At 44.7% G+C, this 23,373-nt stretch overlaps 1 protein-coding gene and 1 long non-coding RNA gene across 2 annotated transcripts in view; one reads left to right on the forward strand and one right to left on the reverse strand.

The window, feature by feature from the left end:
- The window catches only part of LOC124054710 (dachshund homolog 2-like), a 62,543-nt gene extending 41,103 nt beyond the window's left edge, over nt 1–21,440 (forward strand). Inside the window, exons 3-12 of the mRNA XM_046381033.1 lie at nt 3,298–3,408; nt 7,762–8,001; nt 9,340–9,509; nt 9,884–9,989; nt 10,421–10,495; nt 12,942–13,042; nt 13,421–13,568; nt 13,687–13,860; nt 14,847–14,912; nt 19,672–21,440. Of these exons, the coding sequence (XP_046236989.1) occupies nt 3,298–3,408; nt 7,762–8,001; nt 9,340–9,509; nt 9,884–9,989; nt 10,421–10,495; nt 12,942–13,042; nt 13,421–13,568; nt 13,687–13,860; nt 14,847–14,912; nt 19,672–19,709 (1,229 nt within the window). The 3' untranslated portion in view covers nt 19,710–21,440. The remainder of the gene's footprint in view (nt 1–3,297; nt 3,409–7,761; nt 8,002–9,339; nt 9,510–9,883; nt 9,990–10,420; nt 10,496–12,941; nt 13,043–13,420; nt 13,569–13,686; nt 13,861–14,846; nt 14,913–19,671) is intronic.
- Nucleotides 1–23,373, reverse strand: part of LOC124054771 — a 74,744-nt gene that overhangs the window by 40,279 nt on the left and 11,092 nt on the right. The window lies entirely within an intron of this gene.

The raw sequence follows: 23,373 nt of genomic DNA on the forward strand, positions 1-23,373 counted from the left end.
TCACGTTACGCTGACGATACGCTTCTCTTCCGCGGTTGTCCTGTTAGTCTTCATTTCCTCTCTTCGGCCGTTCTTCCTGGCTTCTTCTCCTCCCCTTTCTCTCCTTCGTCCTTCGGAAAGCATTAGGATGCACGTGAAGGAAAAAGAGATGGGTAAACAACGTATGGACAACCCGCAGGGGACCACTGAAACACACACACACACACACACACACACACAGGTTCTATATAGCGCGTGTGTCTTTGAAGCAGTCCGTCAATCAATCACACACTAATTCCCAAGGTTCCTCGGTCGCCATTAGCGACGGGGTCGATGCTTGGTAACCGTGGACACAGCGGACAGCCATCGATCTGAGAGAGAGTGTGTGTGTGTGTGTGTTTGATAGTCATGATGGAGAACAGTATTGTGGCTCTGCCCTCACTATTGATTGTCTTCTGGTTGCATTGAGGCGAAGCGGGCATTCTGACTCTGTGTCCGAGTGTGTGTGTGTGTGTGTGTGTGTGTGTGTGTAGCGATGTTTCCTGTATGTGTGTGTCTGTCAAGGTGTTCCTCAGTAATCAATGTGTGACTCCACTTTTATTCCCTCCCTCTTGTCTCTCATCTCTCTTTGTGTTCATTCTTAAATTGAAAAACTTTACATGCTAACATTTCCTCTTGGACAGAAATGTCCACATGTCCCCCTGAGTCTCTGACTTGATCAAATTGTCCCATAGTTTGCTTCACCATCAGCACCTTAAGTCGCTATCTGAGGCCCTGAGAAAGAAGCCAAACCTTCCCATCAGCCTCAGCTCTACCTTGTGTTTACTGCTCGTTAGCCAATCAACACGTAACGCGCTAATCTAACGTTATTAACACGTTTCCTTGCTTTCTTTTATTTAAATACGTATGAACAGCTTCTTTAAAAGTCAAGTTTTTAGCAAAACTTTGGAGTTAAAGTTTAAATCTTTTTCACTTTACTTCACTTCACTTTTTTTTTCATTTCAAATGTGTAAAACTTTTACTGAAAGATTAGTAAATTGATTAACAGGTTATGGTTAATTACACATTTTGAAAAAAAAAAGATCACTTTTCATTTAACAAAATTTTCTCTCCGTCTCTCCGTGCTTTCACACTCCTTTCCTTCTCGTTACTCCTCTGCTCCTCTTTTATTCGTCTTTCGGCTTTCATCCATCCCACTTCTTCATGCCACTCATCCTTCTTTCTTTCTGTTTGTCCACTTCCATCCCTCTCCCTGTGTCTCCTGCCTGTCCATCTTGTCTCCATGTTTTTCCTCCTCCCTGCCCATCAGTCCTGCTTCCCTCCTTCCTTGTTTTCTGCCTTAGTTTGTCTTTTATTATTCGTGCTCTTCGTTTGTCATCAGCATTTTTACATCCTCTGCCGCCGCGGAAAACAAAATTAATAAAGTAAAGACTGCATCAGTAATGTGAAATCAGAGAGAGAGTTTGGAAAATGTGGCTTTTTGTCCCGCAGACGAACCGACTTTCACTCAAACTGTTTGCTGTAACCTTCATTTCTCATCTTTGTGCTTGTGAGCAGCAGCTCCTTATGCTCCTCTACTCCTCCTCTCTTCATTTTTGGCTCCCTCTCCTCCGTCATGTCTCTCCATTTCTTTCCTCCTCCTGTCTCTCAGCAGGACAGCAGACAATACGTCTGGTCACTCTGCCTCAGGCTTTTTGCCTGCTCCTCTTCCTCGTCCTGCTGTCCTCTTCCTCCCTCATCCAGTTACTGCGGGTGCAACAGACTGAACAAAGTATAAATTTATGTGTAAATAAAATACATTTAATTTATTATTATTATTTTTAAAATCAGACTGCTAGTTCTTTGTCCGAAGTACTCAAGAAAACACCTTCATCGGTCCAACAAAGCATTTGACTCAGGAAGTTCCTGAAGTGTGTGACAACTTTCTGTTCATAAGATGGCAATGGCAAGACCCGCCCTACTCTGCCTCTGATTGGCTGCCATTGATTGGTTCCCCTTGTTGGTTGGCTGAGTCAGGTGGTAAGGATATCAGTATAAGCCAATCAGAGGCAGAGGCGGGTCGTTCTAAACTAAGTAACGATTATCGTTTGTTCCTTAAAATGTCTAAAACTGTCAAAAAAACCCTACAAATCACACAAACAAAATGACTGACGTTAACTTTTTTTAAAAAATGATGTGAATTTCATATGAAAACAAGTGGAAATAATCTGAATTATAAACTCTGAGATGTTGGCTGAATTGAACGTGTTGATCTGTTAAAAAACACAAACGCACTGGACTCCCTCCATTTAAACATTCTCTTGCCCTCCTTCCTCATCCATCCCTCCATCCTGCTTTAAATTAGATTTCAAACAACGCGACAACTCCTCCTCCTCACTCTCCTCCTCCTCCTCCCTGGATCTTGTTTTCTTTATAGCTTGCAGACAACTGTACTGTGTGTGTAATGGACATTCCTCCAAGGCCGTCAACCGTGACCGGGGCAAAACCAACTGACCCCCACCACGCACACACACACACACACACATATGCCCAGATAAGAGTCCATACATCCTCTCTCTCTTTCTCTCTCTCTCTCTCACACACACACACACACACACACACACACATACACTTATACATGAAAGCAAACTGTACATACAAACTCAGCATGACACCAAAGCTCATGTGCACATTTACAAACATAATAGTGTATTTACACAATGGAGTACACACACACACACACACACACACACAGGGTCATCACTCTCACTCTGCTGGTTGTTGTGTATAGAAGTCAGTTCCAGGTCAGTGCACAGAGCCAGGGATCTTAGTCCATACAAAAGAGAGAGAGAGAGTGTGTGTGTGTGTGTGTGTGTGAGTAGCAGTAGGGGTGTGTTCTTTATCTGTGTGTGTGTGTGTTTGTCGTACTGCATGTGCGTATCAGTGAACATCAGCCCCGAGGCATCTGAAACAGAACTCACACCCTGAAAACACTTCAACAAAACGCTCACACTGAAAAGAAATTCTGACAGCGACAGCCTGGCGCGAGCCTCGGTATGTGTGTCACGGCTCGCCGCAAAGCATCGTGGGTAAAGGCAGGCGGCACCTGCGAGGGCCGAGGAGTCAACAGGAGCTGCGACTGAGTGGCTGTGAGGAAATGATGGATTGTAAGGCAGCTGATGAGTTCAGCACTGGTCAACAGTCTGACCCCAGAGAGGGAGTGTGTGTGTGTGTGTGTGTGTGTGTTGCTAAAAGACGTCATGATGATGATGATGATGATGATGATGATGATGATGATGGTGAAGGTAACTGTAGCATGCATGTGTGTGTGCATCACAGGTCTGACAGCAGCAGCCATGGCAGAGCTCCAGAAGCTGCAGAAGATGAAGATGATGATGAGTCTCCAAAACGGCAATGAGTCCGACAATGACGATCTACACTCCAACACAGGTAACACACACACACGCTCACACACACCTTCAGCTGTGCCACCGTGAGGTCAAACTTCCTCACAAGAAAACCTGCCACGATTGGTCGATTGTAAGATAATTAATCATTTTTGAAGCAAAACGACTTGATTCATATTGATGTCCTCCAGCGCCACCCGCAGGCCAAACTTCACACTGTTAAGGTACAACTTTTGTTTACACGAAAGGAAAATTACACGCACAGGAAAGTCAATGAGTTTCTGGAGTTTGTTCTGTACAACATTTTTGAGGAGTAAAACTACTCAGATCTTATGCTTAAGCAAAAGCAGCAGAATCACAGCACAGAAATACAAATAAAAATCCTGCATTAAAAATTTTACTCACAAGTGAAAACACAAAAGCAGCAATAATAGTCAACAGAAATGAGCCACGGAAATGAGTACAAGTACCTCAAAACTGTCCATGAGCTGTATGTGAGTACATGTACTCTGCTACCGTACTTTCCACGGCTGCCAGGGTTTGTGGTCAGACAACACAAACTCAGCCTTACGTGGCTTTACGGCAGGTTGTGGTAAAGATCTGAAAAGTACTTCAACGTAAAAATATGACGAGTACAACTTCAAAATAGCAGTAAGGAAGCAGTGCTGCCACCTGAATATGTCTAACGTAGTAACGGTCGGCGTTATTGGTTCCTCTCTCATCGCTTGTTGTGCTTTTCTGTCAGTTTTCGCGCCGAGCGTCAGTCCGTTACGTCTTTTTAACGTCTTCTTTCCTCGTCTCTCTTTACACGATGGAAACCAGAGAAAGTTTTATTTAGTGTTGGAACTGGACCCGAGCTCAGGTCACAGATGATCTCCTCACCGGGATCAGTTTCGACATTCACACCGACTGCAAACATATGGACGGACTCATGACAAAGCCCTCCATTACGTGTGTGTGTGTGTGTGTGTGTGTGTTATGTAAGTGCTGGCTGCTCGGGTTTCAATACTGTTCACTGTCTTCTTGTGTCATTTTCTTTCTACTTCCTCGCTTCAGATTTCTTTCTCTCTCATGTCTTATTAGCTCTTACTGTATCTTATTGTCCCTTCCTGAGACGGAGTACAGCGTACAAAAGGTTGTGGTCACATGGTGTTTTTTTTTTTTCTTTGAAAAGAAGCCAAAGGTGAGTCGACGCCTTCAGGTGTTGGCGCGCTGCGATAATTTGACTGTGATGGTGTTCAGGCCTTAAAACCCAAACTCAAAAACACACAACGGCTTGTTTAAACCATCGTCTCAAATGTAGACGCACGTTTAAGGGAAAATACTTGTTCAAATGTAGAATTTAAGGATAAATATGTTATTATTAAATTATTATTAAAATTCATAACATAGCTATAAGAAGATTTAAGTGTTTTTAATGTACTTTTCAACAGCAGGTGTACTAATACAAAACGTCTTCATGTTTGTTTAGGACAACAAAAAACACGTACAATCAGACATGAAGGAACCGGTTTGTGACAGAGCGGGACGTGGACGTTAACGCCATCGTCCTCGGCTGGGCTGTGATGTTAGCCAGCCTCATTCACGAGTGGCGGCACGTTTCCTTCTGCACGGCGATACAGGAACAAAACAGTCCAGATGGATGAACTGCACTACTTGTGACAGTTTGATTTTAGGGTGAACTGTCCCTTTAATGTACTGGAGATTTTCCTTGGCGCTAGTGTCAGTGTGATTATAACGCTGAGTTTAAAAGGATCTGTCAGGAAAAGGCCATATGAAAAAGAAAAAACAAAGACTTAACACACACACACACACACACAGTTTCCGGGCCACTCCATCTCTGCTGTGTTTGCTTCTCTGAATTATTAAAAAGACAGAAAACAAAAAGCAAAGAGAAAAGAAAAGAGAGAGAGGAGAGCTCGCAGTCCTTCCTTCTGTTTCTATTCTCTTCTTCCATTTCTTCCTTTTCTTCAGCTGACCTGGCAAATGGGCTGATAGAGTTACTCTATTCTCTCGTTTTATTCTCTTTCGCCCTGTCGTTTCTTATTTATTCCCTCCTGCTCTTCCTCTCCCTTCTTCTTTTATTTCATTCGGAGTGTTTTTTTGTCTTGTTGTGCGAGTGCGTGGAAAGCCTGTCTTTCATTGTCCGACCTTATTTTCTTTGTCAGAGACACTCACACCGACCTGGGAAACTCCGGCGGACAATAGAGCCGGGGAACGAGTGTACGAATGGAATAGAAAATAAAAGCGAGGGAGGACAGAATGGGAAAAATAGACTCATAAAGGGAGAAAAGGATATTTAGGGCGAGAAGAAAAAAGGGGAAAAAGAAAAGATGTTTTGGTATTTGATGAGTGAAAGTCGATCGCTCGGGTTTGTCCTGCCTGACAGTCATCTGTTTTTTTTCCCTTTATGGAAATGAGAAAAACACAGCGTGGAGGGAGGGATGAATAAGAGGAGTGATGGAGAGATGGAGGGGTGCATGCATTTTTTTGTTTAATTTGTGCACATGATCATGTGGACCAGGTGAGGTTCAGCCAAACAAGTTTAAATAATTCAGCTTGCATCATGTACACTATATGGACAAAAGTATTGGGACAGCTGCCCATCACACCAACAGACTTTAATGACGTCTCATTGTAAACACACAGACAGCTTTGCAGCTCTAACAGCTTCCACTCTTCTGTGAAGGCTTTCCACAACATGTTGGAGTGTTTCTGTGTGAATTTGTGCCCATTCATGCAGTAGAGCATTTGTGAGGTCACACACTGATGTTGGACCAAAAGGCCTGGCTCACAATCTCCGTTCCAGTTCATCCCAAAGGTGTTGGATGGGGTTGAGGTCAGGACTCTGTGTGGGCCAGTCAAGTTCTTCCACACCAAACTCATCCAACCATGTCTTTATGGAGCTTTGCTTTGTGCACTGGGGCACAGTCATGCTGGAATAGAAAAGGGCCTTCAACAAACTGTTGCCACAAAGTTGGAAGCATAGCATTGTCCAAAATGTCATGGTGTGCTGAAGCATTAAGATTTCCCTTCACTGGAAGTCAGGGGCTGAGTCCAAACCCTGAGGAACAGACCCATGAAGAGGTGTCTGGAAATTTTTGTCCATATAGTCTACTTCATTATGGAGGTTACACAAGGTAAAAAAAAACACCTCAGCTGATTCATGGATGTCAGTGGGTCAGCAGCTATTTCCAGTTTCACCCAGGATCTGAACTCTGTGATTCTTGTTGGCATTTTTTGACGTACTGCAGACTCAATGCGGGATTGTGAGACGTTTCTCGTTCCCTGCGAATGTTTTCGATAAGCGAGCTTAAGATTGTTTAAAAAGCTGAAAGACAGTCAGTTTGGTGTTGGGATCAACATGAAGTCCAGGATATGTGTGTGTGTGTGTGTGTGTGTGTGTGTGTGGTGACATGTGGACAAAAACAGATGTGGGTCTGATAGTGAGGGAGAAGAGAGGACGGAGGTAGATGGAGAAGTGTGACGGAGGAGAAAAGAGGCAGAGGAGGAGAGGACAAGGCCAAGAGAAAAAAACAAGAGAGAGAGAGTGTGTGTGTGTGTGTGTGTGTGTGTGTGTGTGAGAGAGAGAGAGAGAGAGAGAGAGAGAGAGAGAGAGAACATCTGCCCATCTGTTTATACTTCTTTTCTTCCCTGGTGTAAATGGCAGAGGGGATGAGGCCCAGCTGTCATCCATACACACACACTCACACACACACACACACACACACATACTCTCTCTCTCTCTCACACACACACACACACAGCGCAGGGAATTCAGTAGGCAATAATAGAGAGAGACGGTTGCTAATTCAAACTAATGGAGGGAGATGAAGATGGATGAGAGAGGGAACGAGGGAGCAGAGAGAGAAACGAGGAGGGCGAGAGAGGCAGCAATACAGAGAGAGAGAGAGAGAGGAGGATCAGAGGAATGAAGGTGTGAAGAGAGAAAGTGATCGTTTTACTCTTCTGACAACAAACTTTCTCAAATTATAAACTTCATCCTGAAGGCGGACGAATAAACGAAAGATTATCTTCGAGTTCTGCAGCAAGACATTTTTTAATTATTGAGAAATACCTGCAAAATGTCCAAGTAATTTAATTAATGGTTTTGATTTACTGTAATTAAAGATGGTGGATGCTGTCTCCTCTCTCCACCACCGTACGAAGCAAAGACTATATATCCCTGATGGGAGCACTGCCATCTTGTTCTGGTGATGTCACTTGGAGCCAGAGTCTGTGCAGTAGCGATCGGGAGGCGGGGCCACAGTATAGAGTATAAGAGCAGCAATCAGCTGTCAGTCATAACGTTACAGCCCCTTTTAAAGCTTCAAATAACTCACTAAAACCTAACTGATCGGAAAAATGAAGCCTGTGTGTGTCTGTCTCTGCCCAGGAGGGAGTGAGTCTTCCTGGGATAAGGAGCGTCTGACCAGCCCTCCTGCTGGAGCCCACAGCGGAGGACCAGGAGGTGGAGGAGGAGCACCAGTGGGAGCAGCAGCTGGAGGAGGAGGTGGTGCAGCAGCAGGGGGGGGAGGAGGAGGAGCAGGAGGGGGGGGACCAGGAGGGAGGGGGCCAGCCATCGGAGCTGTCAATCAACAACAACTCCAGCAGCAACAACAGCTACTGGCTAACAGTGAGTACACACACACACACACACAGTCACACACACTCAGACAGCCTGTGTGGATGAAGGGTACACGCACACACACTCGCACACACATTCAGAGAGTGTGTGTGCGTTTAAAGGGGTGGCAATATTTGTTAATGTACGCCATTTAATCTGTTTCCATCTCCGTATTAACACTCTGCCTGGATTAATCAGCACACACTTTACTAAATGACTCAATTTATCAACAACAGCCGCAACACACACATATGGACAGAGACAAACAGAAACACACTCGTACGAGCTCTTTTTCTTACTGCAGAAGTAATGTGTCCACACACACACACACACACACACACACACACACACACACACACAGCGAGCCGCGACAAACACTCACATTGATTATTCTATCACTTCAGTCGTCACAACAACAGCAATCAGTGTTATTGTTTCATTGGAGGGAGAGCAGCCGTGTGTGTGTGTGTGTGTGTGTGTGTGTGTGTTCTGGACAGCTGAGGTGACCTGAATCAGAAGTGTGTACGTCTTGTGCGAGGTCGGGGGGGGTCAGAGGTCAAGGTTACGCTTTTTTAGGAGGTTCAGGACTGCAGGATGAATTAAAGTTAATGGAACGTCCTCACAAATGTGTGATGCACGATGGAGCTGCGGGGTGTGTGTGTGTGTGTGTGTGTGTGTGTGTGTGTGTGTGTGTGTGAAAGAGGAGGGGAAAAAGGATGGAAGGAAAGAAGGCAAAAGTGGAAAGATGGAGTCAAAAGAGAAAATACAGAGAGGAAGGAAAAATACAATCCAGAGAAGAGGGACAAAATGACCTCCTCTTTCTTTCACCTCATCACCGTTTAACCTTTTAACCTCCATATTTTCTTCCTCCTCCTCTCTTTCACTCCCCCCACCACCCCCTCCTGCTTTGTCAACTGTTGTTAGCGAGACATTTGACACTCTGATGACACCCACCCCCCTTTTTCCTCAAGGTTAAGTTCAACACGAGTTCAGACACAATACGTTCCAGCGCTTCTCCCTCTGGGGAAAATGATGAAACGTGCGACTGGTTTGATGCTACCTGCGGTACGTTCAGAGTCGATCCGGCTGATCTGCATTCATTTAACTCAAATCTGACCAGGAACATCCAGTCAGTACTAAGATGGATTCACGTGGATGCCAGAGTTTGTGTTAAAGAGCTGCTGCATCAAGAAAAAACAAGAAAAATGCGACAAAAAGCTGATAAAGGACTCGCACACGATAGACACGCAACTCAAACGTCCACATTTCCGTCACCGATTTTCATTTCAATTCGTCACAAAGTGGCTGCAGATCTTCGTCATCCTGTCTCTGCTCTCCGCCGCTCAGGGTTGGACCTGCCCTTCATGATGATGCCCCACCCTCTGCTGCCCATGGGGCTGCCGCCGGCCTCCGTTGCCATGGCAATGTCACAGATGAACCACCTCAACACCATCGCCAACATGGCCGCCGCAGCACAGCAGATACACACTCATGCACACCGCGCACCTGTCATCAAGGTAAAACACACACACACACCGACTTTGTCAAGCCATAAAAAGTGTTTTTAATGAAAACCACAGAGGACCCAAGCAGGTTCCCTGAGGAATCCCTCAAGTAACGAGAAGTTTCACTGTTTTCCCGTACGTTCTGAAGCTCTTTTCTTACACTGCAGGTTCTAGCAAAGCCAATTCATATGTCACATCAGAGGAAAAGCTTCAAACAGTGTTTTACATGACGACGAACAGCCTCATTGTTCAGTCGCTTCGGTGCCAAATTAAGAGAGAAAAAAAATCAGAATTTGGTTTTGTGACACAAAAGCCTCTTCTTTAACTAAAAGTAACCATAGTCAGACCTCTGCTGAGTTACTCCCTCCCCCCTCCTCTCGCTCCAGGAGAGAGTGTGTGACAGTCCATCTCTCTCTCCGTCTGTGGACGAGGCCAACACTCCTCTGCAGTCGCAGCCCAGCAGCTCGGCCTCCAGCTCGCCAGAACGACTGGGTAAACACACACACACTCACACGCTTACACACACTCAAAATAATAAACATAAACAGGCTGCAGAGTGGAGCTGCCACAATTAGTTGATCTGTCAGTCCAAACAAATTTATTCGGACAACTTTCAAACAAAATGTCAGATATTTAATGGCTTCCTTTGTTTATGCATCTAATTAAATATTGTGCTTCTGTTAAAAAAAAAAAAGAGGGCTAGTGGCAGCTGAACTGCACACACACACACACACACACAGACAGACACACAAGCTCACTTTACACACCTTCGTTAAACACACACAGTACATTCACTACTGTTTATCATACGGCATGTAAGAACACTTTAAAAAGATGCAGACAGATACACATGCAGGCAAACATACTGTGTTCATGCACCAACACACACACACACACACTCAGCGTACTTTTTCTTTCAACAGGATTGGTGTCAGCTGATGCAGATGTCGCACTGCCTAACCCTGCTGCACCCATCAAGAAAATAACAAAGGACAAAGGTTGGACCACACACACACACACACACACACACACACACACAGACAGACAGACACACACACAGGTTTATTACAGATGCACATAAACATTTTTGCCTGTTTACAGATCGACAACAGAAGAGACTCACTTCTGTATGGGGGGATAATCCATTACCCTCCTTAATCTAAACCCTCACCCATTTCGTTTTGACAACTGACAAATTGGTCCTCACTTAGGACAGCTTTCCTCATCTACTGTATTCACACACACACACACACACACACACACACACACTGGAATCACACCTGCAGAGACACAAACACAGACACACACACAGAGAAACAGAAGCGTCAGGATGTTCTGCGCCCCACCAACCGCCCCTATCGATCACCTGTCTCCCAGCCATCAATCAGAGCAACGAGGGAGGGCGAGAGGGATAGATGGAGGGAGGGAGGAGGGGAGGTGGGGGTGAGTGAGGGAGGCTAAGTGATGGAGGCCTGGCTAAAAGGGGTCAGGAGGTCACGCACTAAAAGCATGCGGGGCCTCTCCTCCCTCCATCACTCTCTCCGTTTTCCATTCTTACAACACATTCGGGTTTCATCTCATTCTTTTCTCTGTCCGCCTCCTTCCCTTCATCCCACCTCCCTCCATTCTTACTCCTGCAACTCCACTGCAAACGTCAGCAGGAGCGGCAGAGGGGAAGCTGCCTTTAGAAATCTGCCTCTCTGAAAGAAACTCTTAAAGCGGCGAACAGGTTTAGGGAAACTGCTGTTCATTTACATGTCGTTCGGCGTGTGTCCTTTGGCGTGAGAACTTTGGAAGTTAAAACACAAAAAGCTGCAGCGGAGCAGCTCGTTTTTGAACGCGTGTACGAAAACAAAACCTTCTCTGTGGCCTCTCTGGAGCAGAATCACACAATGAACCGACACTGTAGTTTTGCATTAGTTCTGTCAGGCGTAAAACCAGTTGCAGAGATGCTAAAACATAACGCAAACTCTCCTGTTGGATCGAGCAGCGGTCGAACGATGTCGGACACTCAGAGGTCGATATGATAACGATACCGACAGACGATCAGTTGGCTGATATCGGCTCTCTCCCCTCTGCTCCCTTTTCAAAATAAAAGCACTTGATTGAGCTGCAGTGGTACATTACTCCGACTCCAGAAGCTCACTCTTGTTGTTGTCACTCCCTACTCCTCCTCACCCTCATTCCTGTAATCCTCTCTGTAATCCTCTCCTCCTCCATCTTTGTATTCTCCGCCTCTTCCTCCGGTTTTAGTTTTTCCTCATCGTTGTCTTTTAATGTGCTCACCTTTCATCCCGCACTACTCTTTCCTCTCCTGCCTTCATCCTTTCACACTTTTTTTGGGGAAAGAAGACAAAAAAAAAACAAAACATAAAAGCTGTAGCATAGCAAGAAGCTGACAAAAAGAAGAATAAAATTTAAATTTGAGGAATCAGTCATAGAAAAGTTAAGTGTTGAAAAGGAAGATGAGAAGAAAAAATGAGGTAAAAATGAGGAAAATGAGGATGAGTGAGAAAGAGGAGGGGGAGGAAGTTGAAGAGGAGGGAAAAGCAAGTGGAGGAAAAGGTGACGAAGGACGATATGAGAGGGAGAGGAAAGGTGAAGGGATGTATGGATGAAGTGGCAGATCGGTGGCAGAGATGGTGTGTGTGTGTGTGTGTGTTAGAGTGCATCTTAATCAGTGTTAATTTCACAGCAGAGTTAACCCAGTTGTCAGTGTGTTAGGCATTAAGAGCTGATCAGACACTGTGACGCACTCGCAATGAGCGCACACACACACACACACACGGAAAAAAAAATATCAAGGATGTCTTTAATCCTTGCCAATTAGTACCTCACATGACTGTCTGAATACTAACGACCGCTGTGTGTGTGTTTGTGTGTGTGTGTAATTGAATTCTCAGACGCTGGTTCGTTGCCTTTTATAAGTTAGTAAACATCAGCATGTCATGAACTTAACTCTGAGTGCATCACTGATGTGAAAACACACTCACGTTTTGGGAATTTAGCATCACACTGCACTGACCGCTAAAGGAATAGTTTGACTTTTTTGGGGGGGGATCGACAGACGAGAAGATCGACTCTCTTATCTGTTAGTTAAGTGTGTTAGCATAGTTTAGCATAAAGACTGGAACTCAGGGAGATTTTATGCTAAGCTAAGCTGACCTTTGCCTCCTGCAGCTAATATTTAAGAGTTAATTTTCTTAAGTTTGGTCACTTTTCATAAAACCAAAAATACACATTTGAAGAAAAACATCAGGAAATAAACATTACTTTAAGTGTTCGCTGTCATGTTAATATAATATCCTCTCGTTTCAGGAAAAAGTTCTTGTTAAAAATTAATACCAACAATGAAAAAATACAGTGCGTCATAGCTTATAAACTCCTCCCTTTCCTATTTAAATAGTGTGAGAATCTGAAGTGTGTGTGTTTTGTTCCTCACAGAAGAGTCATCGCTGGGACAAGCCCTGCCCCCCGGCTTCCCTGCTCCGTTCCTGTTCGCTGACGGCCTGTCGTCGGTGGAGACCCTGCTCACCAACATACAGGTGAGATACTGATTTCACCTGGTTTACACATTACTGACCCTTCGTTACGTCCTGTCCCTTTAAAAGCAGGCTGGCCAATCGCAGCATAGCACAGGCCAACTGTATCTACTCATGGACGAGAGGCAAAGCTAACGTTACCGCCCCCACCGCTAATGCTAACATCCTGCCCTGTTTAATTTTCATTGCAGCCATGATTCCAAATATCAGTTATAGATCTCCTTGTTTACTGATAATCAGAATCAGTCAGTAATTAAACCTTAAACAGGTTTGAAAGTCTTCAGTTTAAAAACCTGACGGCGTGGCTCGTCTTTTCAAAACGTCCATGCTGTCAAAGGCTTTTCCAGAGTCTTGTCCTTCTAACGGGGCGTCTCCTCTCAGGGTCTGCTGAAGGTGGCGGTGGAGAACGCCCGCGTGCAGGACAAACAGATCCAGGCGGAGAAACGAGAGCTGAAGATGGAGCTCTATCGAGAACGAGAGATGAGAGAGAGTCTGGAACGACAGCTCACCTCCGAACTGCAGAGCAGAGGTTTGACCGACACCAAAGCAGCCTCTTTTTATTTCTTCTCGTTTTTAACTCGTTTCCGGCGATGAGCGAGACGTTTCCCCTCACGCAATCGCATCTCCTCCTCGTCTTTCTCCCTCAGCCTCCATCCAGAAGCGTCTCAAGAAGGAGAAGAAGGCCAAGAGGAAGCTGCAGGAGGCGCTGGAGTTCGAGTCGAAGAGGAGGGAGAGGGTGGAGGACGCCCTGAAACACTCGTCCTCGTCCTCCCCCTCTCCCGAGCCGCTGCACGCCGCCAACAACAACACCACCAAGAACGGTACGATGGGATGTTTGTTGGTTTGTTTTCCGTCTGTCTTTCTGTCCTTTTGCCCCTCTGCCTTCCATCTCACAGCCCCGTCTGTTTTCTTTCAATCTTTTTTATTGCTCGCTCAGTTTTCTTAAACTTTTACTTGTTTTACTTGTCTCTCTAAACTTGTTTTTCTTCTTTCTTGTTTGTATTGTTTCAGCTTGGATTCTTTCCGTTGCATTTTTGCCAATCAGAGCTTCTTATTCTTTCTTTCTTGCGGTGTTTGATTTAGATGTTCTCGATGGTTTTCTCCCTCATATAAAAATCAGTGGAGTGAACGTGATGTTAATTTGTCTGTACAGTGTTGGACATGCACATCCATATTAGCTGAAGACGAAAGTGTGTTTACTCAAGTACAGTTCTGAGGTATTTGTACTTGAGGATCTCTACAACAGTTTACTTTAACTACGCCACTAAAATACATTCGCTTACAGGGAAATATGGTAGTTTTCACTCCACTTTTTTACTTTTTCAGCTTCAGTTACTTTGCAGATTTAGTGTCTGAAACTCCCCTCCAAGTCTGACTGGTAGATTAAAAACTTAACCCGTCAAGCATATTTTTGAGCAGCTAAAATGTATGCATATTAAGTGTGACTTAATTATTTAAAAATACTGCAGTAAAACAACTTGAATGAACATTTCAAACCTGCAGGGAGGAGCGTGGGCTCAGCATCACTTGATCTTACACACCTCCATCAGCAGACCTTCTGTTTTCCAAAACAGCTCCAGGCCACAGTAATGAGATAACAGCCAAATGATTTTTTTTAAAAATATCAAAACATTTTCAAGTGCTTTGACAACATCGAGAGGAAAAACAAACCAAATAACATCCAAAGCTGAACGGCTGCTGTCTTTTTGTGAACGCAGCTTGCTGTGGAGCTGCAGTTACAAGGTGTTGTTTGTGTTTTACTGGCCGACCCGCTGAGATTCTGTCCTGTCTTTGTGTTTCATACCAGACGCTGCTGTAGCCGAGGATAAACCCGAACTTAATGGAAACCAGCAAGACAACAGTGCTGTACAAGGTGCGCGCACAAACACACAAACAACCGAAAAACATCACGGAGTCATCACGCAGTCAGACACACACTCGTGCGTGAAGACTTGTGCTGATACGCACACACACACGCTCCACATACTGACAGATATGACAGTGTACACAAGCATGTACACGAGCATGTTCCAAGGCAGACTTACAAGACTTACACACACACACACACACACACACACACACATGGTAGGCACATGTGTGTGTTGGGGCCCAGGCTGGATTAGTGCAGACATTAAGCAGACACGGAGACACTGTGGCCTCCCTTTGATGTGCACCTTATCAGACACACATGTTAGTGTGTGTTTGGAAATATTTCATTGAGCGGATGTCAGTGTGTGTGTGTGTGTATTTGTGTGTGACGCGGGTGTATTTCATTGAAAGGTCGTGTGTGTTGAACTGTAGGCCGAAGGGGTGAGGATGCTTTTTGGAGAACGTTGAGCTGTTTTGGAAAGTCGAGCTGAATCAATTAGTCAGTTGGTTTAAAGAAAATAAGCTGCAGACGATTTTGCTGATCGATTGATTGTTTCAGGCGTCGTTCCGGCGTATTGAATGTCAGGATTTGCTGCTTTTCTTTGACGGTTATGAAGAATCTTTGAGTGTGGGACTGCTGGTTGGACAAATTCAGCAAGCTGAATTTTTTGATTTTAACACTAAATGGAATGTTTGTAAAGGGAGACCAGTTTAGCGAATGTAAAATTTCAGAGACTGGGGACATTTTTGGACCACGAATTATTGCTGTTGTGGGACATTTCTGGCGACGGAGGACTCAATTTTTTGGGGGGGATTTTGAAAAGCTAAGACATGGCTGTAAAGTGAGGACATTTTTGGAAGGCTAGGACGTGTCCTCACTTCCTGATGGTTAAGACTCAGCTTTATGTCAGAGTTATGGACTTGCATTATGCCAATGAGGGTCCTCACAAGTGCAGCACTGGCGCGTGTGTGTGTGTGTGTGTGTGTTAGTATGCGTGTGCCGTCCTCTTTCCACCAGCTGTGCTCAGTCCTCCCTGACATTGAAAACCTTCACTTGGAACTCTGCGTGTGTATAAATGAATATCTACAGGCACACACACACACACACAGGCTTTGTGTGTGTGTGTGTGTGTGTGTGTGTGTATACACTCTGTACCTGTAAGTTGTGCATTTCAGTGTGTGTGTGTGTTTGATCCACACTCTGGTGAGACAGGGAACTCTAATTAGCTCTCTCTCCTCTTTAGACCCCTTTTAGATCCCCTCTCTTCTGCAAGCCAAGCACTCCAACACACACACACACACACACACACACACACACGCAGACCCACCTGATTTCATTAATGTTGATTGGCCCAGTAGGACCCCTTTGCTGCCTTGCTCGCTTGCGCACACACACTGACAAACTCACACTCATCCCTCCTGCCATAAAAGCATTTTTCTCCTACGGTAGTTTACTCACACACACACACACACACACACACACACCTCTCCCCTGCCTCTCTCACCTTCCACACTCTTAATTAACGAGTGAGGAGAAAACTGCTGAATACAAAGAAAGACATCGGCATTACAATCAGAAAAAGAGGGAGAGAGGAAGAAGGAGAGAAGCTGGGGGGGGGGGGGGTTAAAAAAGAAAAGATCGGTTTCTCTCTGTTGTTTAAAGACTAATTGGCCGTACAAAATATAAAAGATGGAGATGGAAAGAAAGTGAGGAAGGAGAGAGGAATGAAGGGAAATATGGGAGAAAGGGGAGGCAGAGGAAGTGTAGTACAGACTGAAAGAAGGGGGGGGAGAAGGAAAAGATGATTAAAATTGGTGGTGGGACAGGAAGGAAGAAGGATTAGAAGAAGTGGGACAGGAGCGAGGAAAGGGAGGAATCCAGATACAAAATCAGAAAATAACAGGTGGAGGGGAGGAAAATGGAGAGCAGGTGGAGACGAGAAGAACAGGTGGAGAAACGGGAAGGGAAAAGGGGTTAGATGGAAGCGGGAAAAGCAGAGGAGGAGAAAGAGGGGTTGAGTAGGAGGGAAAGAGGAAAAGAGTGAGGACAGGAAAAGGGGGATGCATGGGATAGGAGGAAAAGGAGGGCAGGAGAAAGAGGGTTGAGGAGGAGGAGGAGTGTGCAGATTCCTCGAGAGGAAGTTGAAAAATGTGACCTTGTTCCGAGACCTGGTGACATTTCCTCCACCCAGCTGATAGACTTTTAACAAGGCAGGTCAGTGTCATTTTTAACCAGGACAGGAAACACACACACACACACACACACGCCTGAGGTGTGTGTTTTATAGTGACAGAGGGGGAGGAAACAAGGCTGCCAGGTCAAAACTGGGACAAAAATGGCAACAAAGGAGAAAAAAAAAAACTAGGAAAGGTGAGCAGAGAGATTTAAATTATTAGAGAAGATAAAGTTAATAAGAACAAAGAATCTTTTACTTTGGAGGGAGTTCTTATCGACACGCTAACAGGTTTTAATTTCTCGCACCACGACAAACTTCCTGCAGTCCTCCTCAGAACAGTTAAATGATTTTACTGGGACACTGGCGTTCCCGTCAGCTGATACTGGTTTGGTCGTTCCTCCCTGAAGTGTCGGGACAGCATCCCGCATGTGAGACGACATGTTTGCAGAACACACACAGTGAGGACTTATGATAGTCATTATGCATTATAAGCCCCATCAGTCTGTAGTTTATAACACATCAAGAGCATAAAGACACTTGCTTTCAATTGATCACATCTATCAGAAAGCACCGTGTGCGTTCATGTGTGTGTTGCCCAAACATTGTGACCTTCAGGTGACGACGTTGCTACATACAAACCCTCTAGCCTTCAGGTGTGTCTGAACATGGCCGGGGGCGGAGCTAAACTACACACACACGCAGAGAGGACAAGAAAATGTGTGTGCCGCAGCAGTGTTTCTACAGGCGGCAACGGACAAATCTTCAAATGATTTTTTAACAGCAATAAAAATCCACTTCCACCTCCGAGCTAACACGTCAGCCTCTCTCTCTGTCTCTCTGTGGGGAGGACATCAGCACTGTAAGCTACATCACCACTTTTCGCTAGCGGCGGAGCGCGAGTTTATGTTAAACCCGCGGAAAAATAACACGCACAGAGGCGCCTTTTAAACAAGAATATTCTCTGGTTCCAGTTTCTCCAAGATAAATGTAGCAGGATGTCGTAGGACCCCCCTTTTCGGACCATTCGTTAGCCAGAACAAGATATTTAAATATGTCAACTTTTTCAAGGCTGCGGCTTTTTAAGCTGCAGGACGGTGTTTTTAAAGCACCAGGCCAAACCTGCCGCCTAAAGGAGGGAAAGAAAGGACGGGAGAGGACAGAGAGAAGAATGGGTCGGGATAAAAATAATATGAGAGTAACAGATAGAGGACAGGAGGGAGCAGAGGGGAGGTGAGGAGGAGGAGGAGGATGCATGTAGAATAGAGGGATGAAAGAAGAGGAGAGGAGGGGGTTCGAGTGGATCGTGGAGTGATAAAAATAGGGAAGGGCAGGAGATGAGAGGGATGAAAAGGAGGGAAGGCAGGGAGTATGAAGGAGGAAACGAGGGGCGAGCGCAAGATGAAAGAGAAAATTTAAGAAAGTTTTTTTTCTTTTTTACTTCAGCACAGAGACCTCAAACCTGTTTCACATCTGAGAGAAACTAAGAATGATAAAGGACAAAATGAGAGGCAAAGAGGATGACAAAGAGCAGAGGAAGGGGGGGAACAAAGTAGTGGAGGGCAAGAGAAAGAGAAGTGCGAGATGGAGAGAGGGGAAAGAGGAGGGCGGGCAGGTTTATGGTTGCTGTTATGCAGAAATGTAAACACTTTGCAACGTTCGCAGAAAACAATGACACCGCAGGGAGAGGAAGGTGTGTGTGTGCACTTCTGTTACACGCATGTGTGTGTGTGTGTGTGTGTGTGTGTGTGTGTGTGTGTGTGGGCGGGAGCAGCAACAGCACTACAGGGAGCGGAAGGAGAACGACGGAGGTGAAATGAGAGAAAGGGAGAGCCGACCCTGGCAAAATTGGAGATATGAGATTTCTATCATAAACGGATGCTGCATAAAGGGAGAACAAGATGCAACACTTTGAAAAGAAAAACCAAACATCCTGCTTTAAAAATCAGAATCAGAGTCCGAAGGTTCCTGCGCAAGTTTAACTTCATTGTGTATTTTAATTCATTTGAAATGTGCACCAGCAGAGTTCACGGCTTGGTGCAGACAAAACGTCTGGCATCACGGTGATCTGGCTGCCTGGCGCGGTCCGGCGTACGAGCTTAAACTGCTTTAATTTCATGCTTGTCATGCTTATCGAAGCTGGTGCAGGTTACGCTGTCTAACCTTATGTTACACACTAAACACTTTAGGGTGTAGCCTGGTTTTGATCCTTAGGACAAACTAATGCTTCCTGTATCAGTTTCAACTTAAATACCTTCTAGCATTTCACTGGACGCAATCCAAGGCTTTTATTGTGAAACATTTGCAGGAACTTGTCGAGGAAAACTCTGTCTCTCTCATGTTAAACTTTAGAGGAGAAGTACAGTGAATGTGTTTAACTCCTGACAGAAACCTGAGAAAACAGAAGAGCTGAAATAATTTTGATGAACCGTATTATTTAGCAGTTACTGACATCAGCCAATTAATATTAATACATTGTAACAAATCAAGATTAACTAGGAGAATAATTGTTTCAACCTGAGTTAGCTACAAGCATTTAAATATTGATTTGATTTGATTCCTTTGTGTGTTTTCCCTTTTTTGACGCAGAATCCCGGGCGTTTCTGAAGACCCCCATGATGTTCTAGAAAGAAGGACTCCGCCTCCAGAAACCCCACCCACCTTCCCAACCTGTCCCTTCCCCCACCTGCACAGAAGAACTCCACCAGCCCACTCTGACCACCTCCCCCGGCGGGATACCTTTGCTACACGCGAACTTTTTGATGTTGCTTTGAAACAATGAGACTACTAGGAGGCCACACCCCTCGGTTTGGACTCACCAGGGGGCGCCACTTCTTCCTTTCTTATTTTCAGACAAATTTAACTCCATTCATTCCACCTTTTCTCTCCCTGCACCAGGACTTCTCTCATTCCCTCGTTTGTTTTGAAAAACTGAAAAATAAGAATCATTCCCGAGCAAAGTCAGGGGCAGGAAAGCAAACGGGCCAGAGTGACATCAGCGCGGGCTCACATTTGGACAGTCCTCATCAGGAATCATGTGGGATCACCAGGGATCACCAGGGATCAGTTTGATTGGACGAGACTTCTTCAGTGGTCCAGTGACAGGATGTGGTACACAGGACCAAACGACTGTTTCTGATTGGTGCGGACAACGCAGAAAGACTAGACGTTCTTATTTACTAACAGAGGAAGAAGGAAAAAAAAAAGACATTTTTCAAACCCTCTCTGGATTTGATGTGACTTCCATCAACCTTATTGGCTGGCTACCAACACCCTCTGATTGGACGGCAATCAGCAAATCGGAGGAGCTCAGGACCAGAGGGGGGAGGTGTTTAAAAAAAAGTGGAAAAACATATTGGAAAGGGGAAAAAAACCCGAAGGAAAACAACTTGGGAGGCTATTTCTGTCTCTCATGTTTCATTCATTTTTGTTTTCTGTACAAGGACTGAAAAAAATGCATGGGAAAACTTTTATGTTGTCATTTGGCTTATTTTATCCTCCTTACCTCCATCCCCCTCTTATACACTCTTCCTCTATTTTCTCGCTATGTGTCTTTTTTTGCTCAACCTTTTCCTTGCCTCTTCTATTTTTCCTTTATTTTCTCTCTCTCTCTCTCTATAAGGAGGCATTACTCTGAAAAGATTGGATGCAGCTTTTCAATGTAAAAAGTATTTTCTATCACCCTTAACTCGTGAAATCAGTTTCTCAAATGATGCTTGAGTTAAAGAAGAAAACAAATCCTTTTTTTAACGACAACGGCGTGATTTTTAGACACAATGTTATATCCTAAAGGTACGTTGACTTCTCTCCCTCGTCTCTGAACCTGTCTCACCTTTTGACCCCCGTTCCCTGTGACCAGGAAGTAATAGTCAGCTTTGTGGAGTTGGTCAAATTAAAGACGAGGAGCGCTCGGTTTGTCTGCTTTCAAACTGCCCCGAACTTTTATCATGGACTTTCCATAAGAACAATTCCTTTGTGGTTTGATCTCATCCGTTAAAGCGACGGCGACTACTTCAGGTGCAGAAATCAAGCGCTCCTCGGCTTCATCAAACACAAGAAACATTTTAATCCCCTGATTTTCTGACCTACTAAGAGTGCAGACTGTTGTGTTGCGGTTTTGTTTATTCCACTGCGTGTTTGATTTGTTTATTTGTTTATTACTATTTGAGATGTGTACGAAAGGGTTCGGGAGGGGTGGGGCCAGGGTGGGCGGGCTTTGGTGTTAAAGGGGTATTCCATGTAGATAGAAACAACATTCAGCGTTTTCTTGTTTTTATTTTTTTTTTCTCCTGATGATCTCTCAGTCTGTCACTGTTCTCTGGATTTGAGCTGACTGCAAATATACAGTATTATAATGACTGCTGTCTGCTGGTGTTTTACACACACACACACACACACACACACACACACACACACACACACACACACACACACCAGTACTGCTTCCACAAATACTCAATGTAGCACCAAATCACTATTACTCAGCTACTGAACATCCAACAAATGCATTTCCTCCTGTCTGAGGGAAATTTGCTAACATCTACCATGACCAGCTGTTTGAGGAAATTACTGATACTTTAAATAAATAAATAAAACTATGTATTTAAGAGCTGTTTATGAATACTTACATCCTCAGAAAGAGCCAAAACACTCTGGGCTGAGAGCCAAGTGTGTTTTCATTAGAAATAAGAAGCTGTCATACAGACAGGAAATCACTGTAACCAAGTATCACCACAAGAACTGCTCTGAGCCAAAAACCTCACCACTGCACATGTTGGAGCAGGAGTCTGGTCCATATTAGCATCCGCCTACACAGCAAACGCTGTGTAATCCAAGCAAGCTAACTACTGGACGCTAATCAAAGTAACACAACAATGTCAAAGAGAAGGGATTTGTGCATTTTAACCGTTTCTACTGACCCGCTGTCATTCGGGCAGCATCTCTCTTTTAGTTTTTAATGCTGGCCGGTTTGACACAACAACGACAGTCAGCCAAGATGGACAAACTAAGACAGCCAAGCAGGGTCAACCTTACGTCAGACACAGTTCAAAGATGGCCTACGCTCAAGGCCAAGATACGAACTTGCCTTCCATCTCACAGAGAGGAAGTGAACAGGAAGCAGAAATCTGTTAATTTTGCGCATGTTATGCAAACGTGTCGCACAACAAGTCATGGAAGAAAACGCAGGAGTACAAATGATCAGTGCTTTCAGGGGGAGAGAATAACTCGTTTTACATGCATCACAAAGCTGGACAAAACACCAAAGGGGGAAAACAACAAAAAAAAATAATTTAAGCATTTTTAAGGTTTGTCATATGTACAGACTGAGCTAATAACGAATCAGTCTCTCTCCACGACAGTAAAATTATCTTTACAGGATTGCAATACACACACACAGTACAAATACAGATAGGCACTGTGGTATTCTGGTAATGCATTCCACACACACACACACACACACACACACACAGAAGCCTGGGAGTAAACACACACACGTTGTCTATGTTCCATTTAGACTGTATATTTACTCTGCATTACGAGGTTAATGAGGTGAAGCCTTTCCCTCTCTCTCTCTCTCTCACTCTCTCTAATGGATCTCTACCTCTCTCACTCGTCTCTTCCTCATACTTTTGTCTAATTCTTCCTCACCTCTGTCACCATCCTCCTGCTTTCCTTTTCTCTCTCCCTCACAGTCACTCCTAATGTCGCTCTTTTGATCTTTGCCTTCCATTTTTCTGTCCTCTCGTTTCATCTCTTCCGTGTCTCTCTCTCTCTTTCTCTCTCCATCTCTCTCAGTTTACCAAATAGCTGATGTCACTTTTTCCATTTCCCCCTAATGGAGGCAGAAACACAGAGCGATGGACGGAGAGGAAAAATAGCCAGAGATGAAGAAGGATGGACAGAAAGCGAAGGAGGCAACGAGGAAGGATGAAAAGGTGACAGCGCAAAGAAAAGAGATTGAAGGATCTGAGGGGCGGCGTGGGAGGAAATGAAGGAAAAAGGAAGGTGGAGAGAAAGAGGGGAGGAAAAGGGGGAAAGAGAGGTGGAGGTGGTGGGGAGATGATGGACGGAGTGGGGAGAGAAGGAGGTGTAACATGATGAAATGATGAGCGTTTAAGGAGCGAAGATAGAGAGACGGGAAGAGGATGAAGCGTAATGAAAAGATAAAAAGTGAGAAACATGTCTGGGACAAACAGTGACCCATCATGAAAAGGTTTATTATTGATTTTTAAAAAGGGCAAATCCACCCAAAAACAACTACCGGTCGATCTAACAACTCACTGCTTCTTC

The sequence above is a fragment of the Scatophagus argus genome, chromosome 23, assembly GCF_020382885.2.
Source record: "Scatophagus argus isolate fScaArg1 chromosome 23, fScaArg1.pri, whole genome shotgun sequence".
Classification (NCBI taxonomy): domain Eukaryota; kingdom Metazoa; phylum Chordata; class Actinopteri; family Scatophagidae; genus Scatophagus; species Scatophagus argus.